We start from the raw sequence: 11,443 nt of genomic DNA, 5'->3' as shown, positions 1-11,443 counted from the left end.
TAGGAATTTTTTTTCAATTAAATATTTCATAATACCGACTTCCGTATGTCGGTAAGTCCCTAATTAGATGAAATAAAAATACCGACCTCATGAGGTCGGTATTTTATATTAATTTATTTTCTAACTTATATAAAACCGTCATCCTGAGGACGATTTATTTAAAGTTAATTGAAAATATTAATTTATTAATTTTCTGAAAGTCACTATACAAATATTTTAATGAAAATTAATTTAATTACATACTATTTAATTTTACCGACATCCGGAAGTCGGTATTATAATTTTTTTTGTTTTTTACTTTACACAAAACCGTCCTCCGGAAGACGATTTAAATAAAATTAAATCAAAATATTTACTCAATTTTGTTTTTTATATTTAATTGAGAAAAAATAAAATATTGTTATTTATTTATTTGTTTAATACCGATATCAAGAGGTCGGTTTTTATTGTAATTCATTTTTTCGGGAAACATTCCGACCTCCAGAGGTCGTAATTTGATTTTTCCGCTTTATTTTGCATAAAAACCGACTAAAAATTCTGGTTTTCTAAAGTTTTTTTTATTTTTTATTCTTTTTAACAATACCAACCTCCATTTGAGGTTGGTAATTTTTAGGTCGATATTCACTGTTTTTTTAGTAGTGTTATATCCAATGGACCATGGAAAAACCCTACATTGGTGCTCCTCTCCATTGTAGAGAAGATAATTAACTGAGCGAGATAAAGCTAGTACATAATCTTCATATTGATCAAATCTCAATAAAATTTGTCTTGGAGCAAGTAAGCTAATTAAACAATTACCCTTGGTACCAAGATGTTTCAGTAAAATTGACCTTAATACCTTCAAATCTGGCGCACCGTGGGATAATTTAAACACACTGATTGATGCAATCCCTCTTCAATCATAAAGTCTTGCCTTTCCTCCATTGAAAACGTGATAGTAGGTTCTCCATGAATTATTTCGATTGATTTTGCGTATGGCTGGGCATAAACACCGAGAAACCAAAACACCAAACTGAACCGAATTATTTCGGTTTACGGTTCGGTATTCGGTATATATTTTCGTATTTTTCGGTTTTTCGATTCAGTTTTCGGTACGTCATTTTACATAATTCGGTATTTCGGTGTACTGAAATATATTACACTATATTTATAATATTATTAATATTAAATAAAAAATAGGTAAAAATTAAAATTAGGTCCAAGTCCAACTTTAACTTTTCAGCTTTTACTTTTTTAGCATAGCAGCAGCCCTTAGTCGCACATCAATCTACACTCTACAATCTTTGACTCTTTTCCACTTCACCCTTGGTTCTTCCCATGTTTTCCGGTGACCGGCTGATTAGCAACAAGCCAACAACCGGCCGACTAGAACACAGCAGGCCAACACGCAGCCACGCACCACGCAGGCAGCAGTCATCACGATTCACGCAGCAACGGGCCAGCGACCAGCTTCACGCAGCAGCGAGTCAGCATCACCTAGCAGCTGACTAGCGACCACCATCATGTATTGTATTTGATGGATTAATTAGTTTTTTGTTGTCAATATTTCTTCTTCCATTTTAAGTTATCAAGTTTCAAAATGAATATTTTTTCTTCCATTTATTTTTCTTTTTGATTTTAGCTTTTGGTACTAGTTAGTTGTTAGTGTGTGAATTCATTGTGAATTTTTATTTTATTTTATATAGATGGCTGAACAAAATCAATTAAATATGGGTGTGGCTAGTCAAATTTGAATAAGTATGGCTGATTCTACGAATAATACACCTACTAATAGCAATGGTGCGTCAATTGGCACAAAGGAAACAAGAAAAAGAAAAGAAATGGATCCTAGATCTCCTGTTTGGCAACACTTTGATTTTTTTTTTGAAAATGGTGTATTAGTTAAAGCAAAGTGTTTACATTGTAAACAAAACTATGCTGCTAATACAACTAGAAATGGAACAAGTGGACTGAGACAACATTTGACAAACCGATGTAAAGTGTATAAGCCCCCGCCTGTTGCACCTGGTATTCAAAAATTGTTAAATATTCAAAGTAACAGTTCTTCGATAGAGACTTGGAATTTGAGCAAGAGGAAGCTAGGAGAGCTTTAGTTGAGATGATAATTTTGGATGAACTACCTTTTAGTTTTGTTGAAAAAGAAGGATTTAAGAAGTTTATGGGTAAAGTTCAACCTTTGTTTCAGATTCCTTCTCGTAGAACCATAACAAGGGATTCTTATGAAGTTTATGGTGAATTGAGAATAGATTTGAAAAAGTCTTTAAGAGAAATACAACCAAGAAATTGTCTCACAACAGACACATGGACTTCGGTGCAAAGAATCAATTATATGTGTTTGACTGCTCACTTTATTGATAGGGATTGGGTGCTTCATAAAAGAATATTGAATTTTTGTCCTATCACTAGTCATAAAGGTGAGCATTTGGCTGAGTGTATTAGTAATTGTTTACTTGATTGGAATTTGGACAATGTCTTTACTGTTACGGTTGATAATGCCTCTTCAAATGATGTGGCGGTTTTAGAGTTGTCCAAAAAATTAGATATGTGGGAAACTAATATGATGGATGGTAAGGATCTTCATGTGAGATGTATGGTTCAAATACTTAATTTGATTGTGCAAGATGGTTTGAAAGAAACTGGCCCTTCTATCAAACGAGTGAGACACATGGTGAAATATGTTAGATCATCTTCTACAAGGACAAGAAACTTCTTGAAATGTGTTGAAATGCAAAAGATAGAATGTGACAAAATGTTGTCTTTAGATGTGCCTACTAGGTGGAATTCCACCTATTTGATGTTGGACACAGCAGAAAAATTTGAGAAGGCTTTTGAGAGGTTTGATCTTTACGATGGTAATTTTAATTATTTTCTTGCTACTGATGTTTGTGAAGATGGAACTATTGCAGGTTCAATTCAAAATGAGGATTGGACTAATGTGAGGAATGTCACAAAGTTTCTTGAAAAATTTTATGAGCTCACACTGAAAGTTTCAGGTTCACGGTATGTTACTTGTAATGTTCATTTTGAGGATATATGTGAGCTTGATGCATAATTGAAAGTATGTATGACAAGTGATGATGTTGATTTGAGTAAAATGGCTATGGGGATAAACGAAAGATTCAAGAAATATTGGGGTACTCCTGAAAAGATGAACAAAATGCTTTTTATTGCTTTTGTTTTGGATCCTCGCAATAAATTTGTGTATGTTAGTTTTTCTCTTGAAGAATTACTTGGGGAAGAAAAGGAAAGATAGTGAATAATGAAGTAGAGGCATACTTGAAGAAATTGTTTGCGATCTATGTAAGTAAGTATGAAAAAGGTTCTAAAAATCAATCATCTTCGTTTGACTTATCTGATTCATCTACTTGTGGTCTTTCTCAAAATGTGAAAACAAATTCTTTGAGAACTAAGTTTTACATGAAGAAACAAAAGGAAGATTCTGGAAGTTTAGGTGTTAAATCTGAGTTGGATAGGTATCTTCTTGAAGACCAAGATCCTGAATATGAGGATTTTGATATTTTGATTTGGTGGAAAGTTAATTCTCCTAGATTTCCTGTACTTTCACAGTTGGCTCGAGATGTATTGGCTATTCCTATGTCGAGTGTGGCATCGGAATGTGCATTTAGCACCGGTGGCCGTATTCTTGATCCCTTTAGAAGTTCATTGACTCCCAAATGTGTGCAATGCCTTATTTGTGTCCAAGATTGGCTTAGACAAGAAACTAAGCCTATTTGTGTTGAAGAAAGTTTGGAGTTTCTTGAAAAAATTGAACTTGGTAAGACTTTTTATTTTTATTTGTTTTTGGAAAAAATAAAATACTTATTGTGTTGTATCTTGTATGACATATTTGATTTTATTATTTATAGAGATGGCAAATAGTGGAAGAAACTCTTCCATTGTTGATATATGATTAGCTTGCAAGTGGTGAGTTCAATACGTCATTTATTTAATCATATCATTTTTTTAATCTTAAAAGTAGTGTTCTAACATTTGATTTTATCTTAAAAGGTCCAAGAGTCAAGACAATGAAGAAAGACGTAAAGTACTAAGTTTTGTTAGTATTTTTGTTGGCACTTGAGACTTGAAAGTTGAAAGTGGTCTCATGGAAGAAAGTCAAGAAAACTCATTATTGTTGTTTGTTATTGTTGGCATTTGAAAGTGATCTCATGGAAGAAGGCAAGAAGCTACATTGTTTGTTGCTCATTAGTCATTATTGTTTGTTATTGTTGGCACTTGAAAGTTGAAACTTGAAAGTGGTCTCATGGAAGAAACTACATTGGTGCATGATTGTTACTTGTTAGATTGTTATTATGTTGTTGTGTAATGGCTTATGGCATGATCAATTGATCATTGTATTTGTAAAGACTTTAACTACAATGCACTTTTGTTTTAGTGACATTGTTAATTAAAAATTTGTGTGTTTTAGTGACATTGTGAATTAAAAATTTGTGGTGTTAATGCCTAATGGCAGATTGGCTGTATGGCACTTCGTTTTGACTTTTAATGTCAGCTTCTTTGGTGTTATTATAATTTACTACATAGATGCGAGCTTCTTTGGTGTTAATGCCTAATGGCAAATTGGACTTATGGTATCTTCTTTGGTGTTATTTTACAGAATATTGCAGCTATTATGACATAGCAATGTAACTATTTTTAGCCTATTAAGCTGAAAAATCAAACAAAAAAATTGTAAAATTTTAAAAAGCCCACTAGGCAGGCCCATAAAAAAAATGAACTAACAAAAATCTAACCGAAATAACATAAATCGAACCGAACCGAAATAATTCGGTTCAGTGTTCGGTACACGCTGTACAAGAACCGAAAACCGAAAAAAAAAAACTGAAACCGAACCGAATTACCGAATGCCCAACCCTAATTTTGCGATTGTTTTTTAGTTAATTAGGGCAGATTGTTTAGGATTTATAGTATTGGAATTGAAAAGGGTGGCGTATGTGGTGGTTTTGGGGTGGTGGGGCGGGCTGGACAACCTCGAAAGGAGGCCGTCCAGTGGCCGTAGCAGCAATGAGAGTTGCGCAACTGTTGGCTAGGAAACCACCTTATCCGGTAAGTTACCTAACAGAACTTGAAACTTTGGCTCATTTTCTTTATTCTTTAACCTGGGTCTGACTGCTTGACTCACCAACCTTCCTAGGTCACTTTTTTTTAAAGGAATTTTACAACGTTAAATAAATTTAAAAAAATATTAATTAAAGTGACCAATGTTAGAATCTCTATTGACTTTTTTTTTTTTTGACATGAACTTAAATGTCACGATCCAAGGTAGACCCTAGGTGTAACATGACGTATAGAACCCCGAGAGGCCCTACACAAGCCACTTAGCATATATAAATAAGATAATAGAAATTCAAAAGAATTTAAAAGATAGTTTACATCATAAGAGCGTTGTGAAAAACGAAGCGGAAGTCAACATAGTTTCAATAGCCATCTATTACATAAAGAGTGACTAGGACTCACCACTACTAAGTATGATCAAGGTGACTCCTAGTCACGGGGATGAGAAGTTGGAGCGTTGGACCCTACATTTGTATAAGAATGTAGGCAAGAGTATGCGTTAGTAAAAAGATGTACCAAGTATGATAGCAATGCATAGAGATATAAATCATGCTAAAAAGGACTTTTTCATGCTCATGCAAAGACCAAGTTAAAACCATAAGAAAGAGGTTATTTATTAAAGTTTTTAAACATAATCAAAATTAAATCAAATACTATTGGTCTTTCAAAATATAAAACAAAACCAAAGCAAATCCAAATAAAAACCAGTTTATTTAAACGATTTGGTTCAATTTTTTGGTTTGGATTGGTTTTTATCTAAACAATGAACACCCTGGTCATTGACCTTATAAAAAAAAGACTCATTTATGTCCTTCGTTAAAAAATTGGCTCATAATAGCATGAATATTGGATAGGAACTTAATGTTGCGACCCGATTTCGAAAACCAAGGTTTCAAAACCATTTTCGCAACTTTGGCAATTTTGTTAATTTTTGGAAAAATGAGTAATTTGGAAGTCGCCAAAACCATTTAAAAAAGGGTTTTTGAAAGAAACAATTTAAATAAAACCAGAGTCGGGTAAGGGTTCAAATAATTCTCCGAGGAAGGGTTTAGGCATCTTAGAGAATCCGCTAACACGCGGTTGACCAACGGATTTAAAAATTGGCTAATTTTAAAAGAAAACTTAAATTGCTTGAAAAATCTTATTTATTTATTTTTTGATAAATGAGAAATCTTTTGATACTTGTACATTCGTATTATCCCAAATAATGAAATAATTCAAATGTTAAAGTGCCAAAATAAAATTTTAATTTAACAATATATCCGAGTCAAGTTTTTGAGTCGAATAATCAACACAATCACTTAGGCATGGATTTGAATGCTAAATACTAACTATAAAAGAATATAGATAATTCTCAAGTTAGTCTTGAAGCTTTGATTACATGAATTAAAAATGTTTGAAAATTTAAATACTTGAAGCAAAATAAGTAACAAAATAGAAACTTCCCAAGGATTCATCTTAATTAGATATAAGAAGAAAGTGTTAGCATTTCTAAAACAAATTAAGAACATAAGTCAAGAAAACAAATAACAAAAATCTGGCCACTTGGCCTAAATGCTCTTTGTTGCTGCCGATCTAACTGGACTTTTCAAGTCCGAAAAGAATCCAATTTTCAGCCCTTCAGGGACTGCCGCCATCCTACTGGTTTCTCTGGGTTTAAACCCAATTTTGTTCCTCCTTTTTCGGCCATTTTGAGGTCTCTGCTACTGCTGGTCATTTTACCAAGCTTTTAAGTCCAAAATATTCAAATTTCAGCCGTTTAGGACTGCTGTCAACCTGTCACTGTGCTGCTGTTTTTTTTGGGTCTCAACCCAATATATCAGCTTCCCTTTCGTAACTTGGTAGAGGTTGATTCGGAAAAGAAGAATATGCAATAGGTGGGGAATCCAAATGGACTCAAACGAGTGTCACATGAAAAGAAAAATGAGGGAAAGGAGGATTAGCAAATAATCAAGAAAGGAATGGTGATGGCTCAAACAACATTTAACAAAGTAAATCGAATCTATCAAACGAAGAGGAAAATCAACAGAAACAAAGAAAACAAATTTCAATGGCTACACATTTTATATTTTTCATGTTCAAATTAAGAGAAGAAATAACCACAAGCTTTAGTCATGGATTTAAGCAAGAGAAGATCAGCAGGTAGACAAGGAACGAGACAATTTAAACGATTCGCTATAAACTTTAAATTTTACATCGGCAAACAGAGAAACAAAAGATCAAGTCAAAAATTTTAGTTAACACAAGAGACATTTGGCCAAGTAAATACGCTCCTGGAAATAACAATGATTATAAAACTGTTGGAAGGTGAAAGTAACATGAATTCCCAGATCATAAGAACAAAAAGGAATCATTTTTAATTCTTGAGAGAACTGGTGATAGCTATTACGGCAGGTTGTGAATGAAAACATAAGAAAAATCCATAATTTATCTTCCAAATTCATAAACAGGCGACTAGATGCAGGAAAAAGGAATCAAGAATTCAAAGGCAATCATCAGATTTCACTCATAACAGAACATACTTCAGAAAATTACACACTTACATCAGATGACTATATGACCCAGCTATATCTATTTTATTTGGAAGTAACAAATAGGTCCATACTCGAGCGAAAGAAAGGAAAAGAGCTTCAACTTGAGCTGGGATAACTTTTAATCACAAGAACGACAATCAACTGCACCAAAACTGAGATTCGAACAAGCATGCTACGATAATAAAGAAGAGCTAGACGGAGTAACAATAATTTGGTTGTTTCGAACTATACAAGAAATTAGCCGAAAACACATTTTAGTGGCAGCGAAGCTTAACATAACATTTTAGTCTAAACAAACTCGAAGTGACAGAATATACAACTTATATCTTTAAGAAGGCAATGAAGAGAAATCGGCAACTATATTAACATGGATTTCAAAGTCGAATAAGAATAACAATAACTAAAGCACATATATAGATTTATGAGCTCGAGTAAGTAAAAGAATCACATTGTGACCTATAAATTATAAGAGAACAGCCATCAACAGATCAACAAACTTAATACACTTATTCAAAATTGACTTAACTAAGTGAACAAGATAATGAAAAACTTTTACTGTCCTTCACATAAACATCACATTAAACACATTGAATCTAAAAGACGATTAACAACACTAAAACAAACAACAATTTCACAATGCAACAGAAAGAAAAGACTAAAGAAAGAGCAAAGAGACTACCTAGTTCTGGGCAGCGAACTAAAACGACTAGTTGAGAATACGACTCCACCACCTCTTTCAATCCGAACTGCCAGAAAACCCACAAAGATTAAACTATTGAACCAAGATTTCCCAAACTTTTTAGGGTACTCTCCCGTTTCCCAAAAAACTCCCCCTTTGAACAGTGAAGAGAGAAGGGATTATATAGGACAATTTCTGGGTCGAAATTGAGGGGGGAAACGATGTGGGACTGCTGCAAATTTTGAAATTCTTAGAGGATAAGGTGTGAGCTGTAACGTACCATTCTCAACGGAAAAATTGACGAGGGACGCTTGATTTCGAGCAAGGACAAGTGAGGCGTCAAGATGGAGACAGCTGGAAAAATCGAGTACATTACTCATACAAGTCACAAGAGGATAAAGAGAGAGAGATGGGAAAGGACGGACACGCGCGGGGTCACTGGAATCGTTGTTTGCAGTGTTGCTGGACTGGGTCGCGATTTTGGACTGGTTCGATTTGGGTCGCGATTTCGCTGGGTTCTCGCGAGGAAGAAGACACTGGTGGGGTCGGTTGGTATGCGTTGCTGTTGAAGTTGTAATTTGGATGGGTTTCTGTTCAATTTGGAATGGGCTGGACTGTTATTAGTGCAAAGAAGGAATGAACTTTTGGGCTTAATTGGAAATGGCTGTTAAAAATAGAATTGGGTCTGGGAATATAGGAAGAAATAGGCTGAAATTGGTCTTAAAAAGGAAGCCTAGAATGTGGTCAATTTGACTTCAAAAAATAACCACATGAATTGCAATTTCGATCAAATTGAGGTGATTGGTTGATTTCGGCCAAAATTGAAATAAGACGAATTAGTATCGATTAATTACTGAGTTTCTTAATCCTAACGAAATAAAATAATTAACTTAATTATAAACTAAATAATTTAAAATATAAAGTATTATATAACTAAACTAATTAACCAAATATCTAATTAAAACAAAATCTTTTTGAGATGATTTTTGAATATTCATAAACTATACTAATTAAAATTATATACAAAGCTATATAAAACATATATATTACTTTAAAAATTATAAAAATTAAATAAAGTAACTTGAAAAATATTTTGAACTTTATAAAAACTAATTATATCAAATCGTTTGGAATTTAAGAAGCTCGGTGATTAATCTATTGTGGAGGTCCAAAATTGGGTGTCAACACATAATTTAACAAAAATGGCATAATTGAGTCAAACTTTTAACGGATGACATAGATAAAATCAAAGTTCAATGACATATTTGAGCCTTTTCCATTATTTAGATATAGCCTATGATTGAATGAAAGCAGGGACCAAAGCTGCAATACAAATCAACTTAATTGTGCTTGTTTGACATAGTTATTAATTCATTGTAAGACAATTCATGTAAGTCTCAACTTACAATCTATGCAACACTAGAGGAGCACCATATTTGGGTTGCATAGTTATTACAGACTGTGGAGCATGAGTGTACGAAGGAGATAGTTCAAACGCAAAGCGTTGCAGAATCATAGCCATAGTCATCTTCGCTTCTATCATTGCAAAGTTCAGTCCAATGCATATCCTAGGTCCCGCGCCAAATGGGAAAAACGTCATTTGGCCCTTTGTTGCCTTTGAAATGCCTTCACTGAATCTCTCTGGCTTGAACTCTGTTGCATCTTCGCCCCATATTTCCTTGTCATGATGCACTAAAATTGTTGGTAAAGACAGCATCACTCCTGCTGGTAAATTTAGTTCCCCTAGCTTCGTTTTAGTTGTAATCCTTCGACCAAGTGCACTAACTGGTGGATATAGCCTTAACGACTCGTGCAAAATCATTGTCACCTATTGTTAAAATGAGTTCAGCATTGAATTAGCATAGTAATAAGGAAATCAAGAACATAGAACCAAAGACTGATGGAGCCTATGTCGAACGGGGTCAAATGAATCTAATATTTTCCACAAACAATATAAACACACGCATACTCACTATTTGATTGGGCATGGAGTTAAATAGAAAAGAAGACTTTTAAAACTTGTGATCATAAATATTCCATGTTATTTCTATGGCTATAAAGGTGTTTCATCAAGGGTAATTGAAAAGTTAAAGATTAAAAGTGTCATTCTTATCTGAACAAACTAAAAAGACAAGTCTGTCACACAAAATGGAACAAATGGAGAGTGTCCGAGAGTGTAACAATGAGTTCAATGCTAAGAACCTAAGTTTAAATCCTTCATCCGAAGCTAAATAAAATTAAAACCATGTGTTGCGGAGATATAAAAATTAAAAGGAAGGTAAACAAGCTAAAATAACTTACAACTTTCAAGCGATTTAATCCATCAAATCCTGGCATGCCATCTCCAAAGACTTGCAAAACCTCTTCTCTTGCGCGAACTTGCCAATCTGGATGCCTGCTTAACAAAATCATAGTCCATACAAGCCATACAGAGGTTGTCTCTTGTCCAGCAAAATAGAACAACTTACACTCCTCAATAACCTCTTTTATAGTCATACCAAAATTCTTGTTACCGTGTTGCTCGATTTCTTTAAAGTTGGATTCCAACAATATGCCTAATAAGTCATCAGTATTGGCCTCCCCTGCTTTCATCCCCTTCACTCTTTTATCAATAATTCCCCTAATTGTTGCTTGAACTTCTCTCTCAATTTCCTTCATCCTTCTGTTTCTCTTAGTTGGCAAGAACCTACATTAGTTTAACACACAAAAACATGTATATCATCATCAATAATCACTATTTAAAACTTCTTTTCCTGTTATATTCGGATATATATAGATTATGGGAAAGAATGGTTTAAGTTATATACACACATAAATAGTTTTTACTTTATCAATGTGGGTGTATGAAGGAAAACATTTTCCGGAAAATGTTTTTCAATTTTCTCATGTTTGGTTGGATTAAATGTTTTGGAAAATGTTTTCCAAATCAACTTATTTTCCTCAAATTTAAGGAAAATGACTTCCCTTCAAAATTTAAGGAAAACATTTTCCAAAACTCTCTTCCAACTTTCAATTAAAAAAAAAATTGTTGAAAAAATCAATTTATTTGGTCCTTACCCTCAAACCAGCCCCCCTCCAACCACCCCCAAAAAAATAATAATTTAAAGTTTGTTTTAAATTCAATATTTTTACCCCACCCTCACCCCTACCCCCCCCC

General features: G+C 33.7%; 2 protein-coding genes and 1 long non-coding RNA gene across 3 annotated transcripts in view; 1 reads left to right on the top strand and 2 right to left on the bottom strand.

The window, feature by feature from the left end:
* The first annotated feature begins 3,291 nt into the window (after positions 1-3,291).
* Positions 3,292-3,955, top strand: LOC107058195 (zinc finger BED domain-containing protein RICESLEEPER 2-like). The gene is made up of 2 exons (XM_015303604.1): positions 3,292-3,775; positions 3,867-3,955. The coding sequence occupies exons 1-2, from the start codon at positions 3,418-3,420 to the stop codon at positions 3,908-3,910; spliced, it is 402 nt and encodes a 133-aa protein (XP_015159090.1). The 5' UTR covers positions 3,292-3,417; the 3' UTR covers positions 3,911-3,955.
* Positions 3,956-6,535: 2,580 nt separating this feature from the next.
* Positions 6,536-8,907, bottom strand: LOC107058196 (uncharacterized). The gene is made up of 2 exons (XR_001471830.1): positions 8,567-8,907; positions 6,536-8,353 (listed from the first exon to the last, which is right to left on the bottom strand). It is a non-coding gene; the product is annotated as an uncharacterized lncRNA (long non-coding RNA).
* Positions 8,908-9,622: 715 nt separating this feature from the next.
* The window catches only part of LOC102597820 (cytochrome P450 CYP72A219-like), a 4,555-nt gene continuing 2,734 nt past the window's right edge, over positions 9,623-11,443 (bottom strand). Inside the window, exons 4-5 of the mRNA XM_006363701.2 lie at positions 10,588-10,972; positions 9,623-10,114 (exon numbers count right to left, since the gene is read on the bottom strand). Coding sequence (XP_006363763.1) covers positions 9,689-10,114; positions 10,588-10,972 — 811 coding nt within the window. The 3' untranslated portion in view covers positions 9,623-9,688. The remainder of the gene's footprint in view (positions 10,115-10,587; positions 10,973-11,443) is intronic.

This window comes from Solanum tuberosum, unplaced genomic scaffold, assembly GCF_000226075.1.
Source record: "Solanum tuberosum cultivar DM 1-3 516 R44 unplaced genomic scaffold, SolTub_3.0 scf00458, whole genome shotgun sequence".
NCBI classification, from domain to species: Eukaryota; Viridiplantae; Streptophyta; class Magnoliopsida; order Solanales; family Solanaceae; genus Solanum; species Solanum tuberosum.
Note: the sequence above shows the minus strand (reverse complement) of the source record. Positions and strands in the feature narration are given on the sequence as shown.

Excerpts from the sequence above, each read along its gene's own strand:
- LOC107058195 (XM_015303604.1), top strand. The coding sequence starts at position 3,418 with ATGAAGAAACAAAAGGAAGATTCTGGAAGTTTAGGTGTTAAATCTGAG. Across the intron at positions 3,776-3,866 it reads TCTTGAAAAAATTGAACTTG|AGATGGCAAATAGTGGAAGA; the intron begins GTAAGACTTTTT and ends TATTATTTATAG.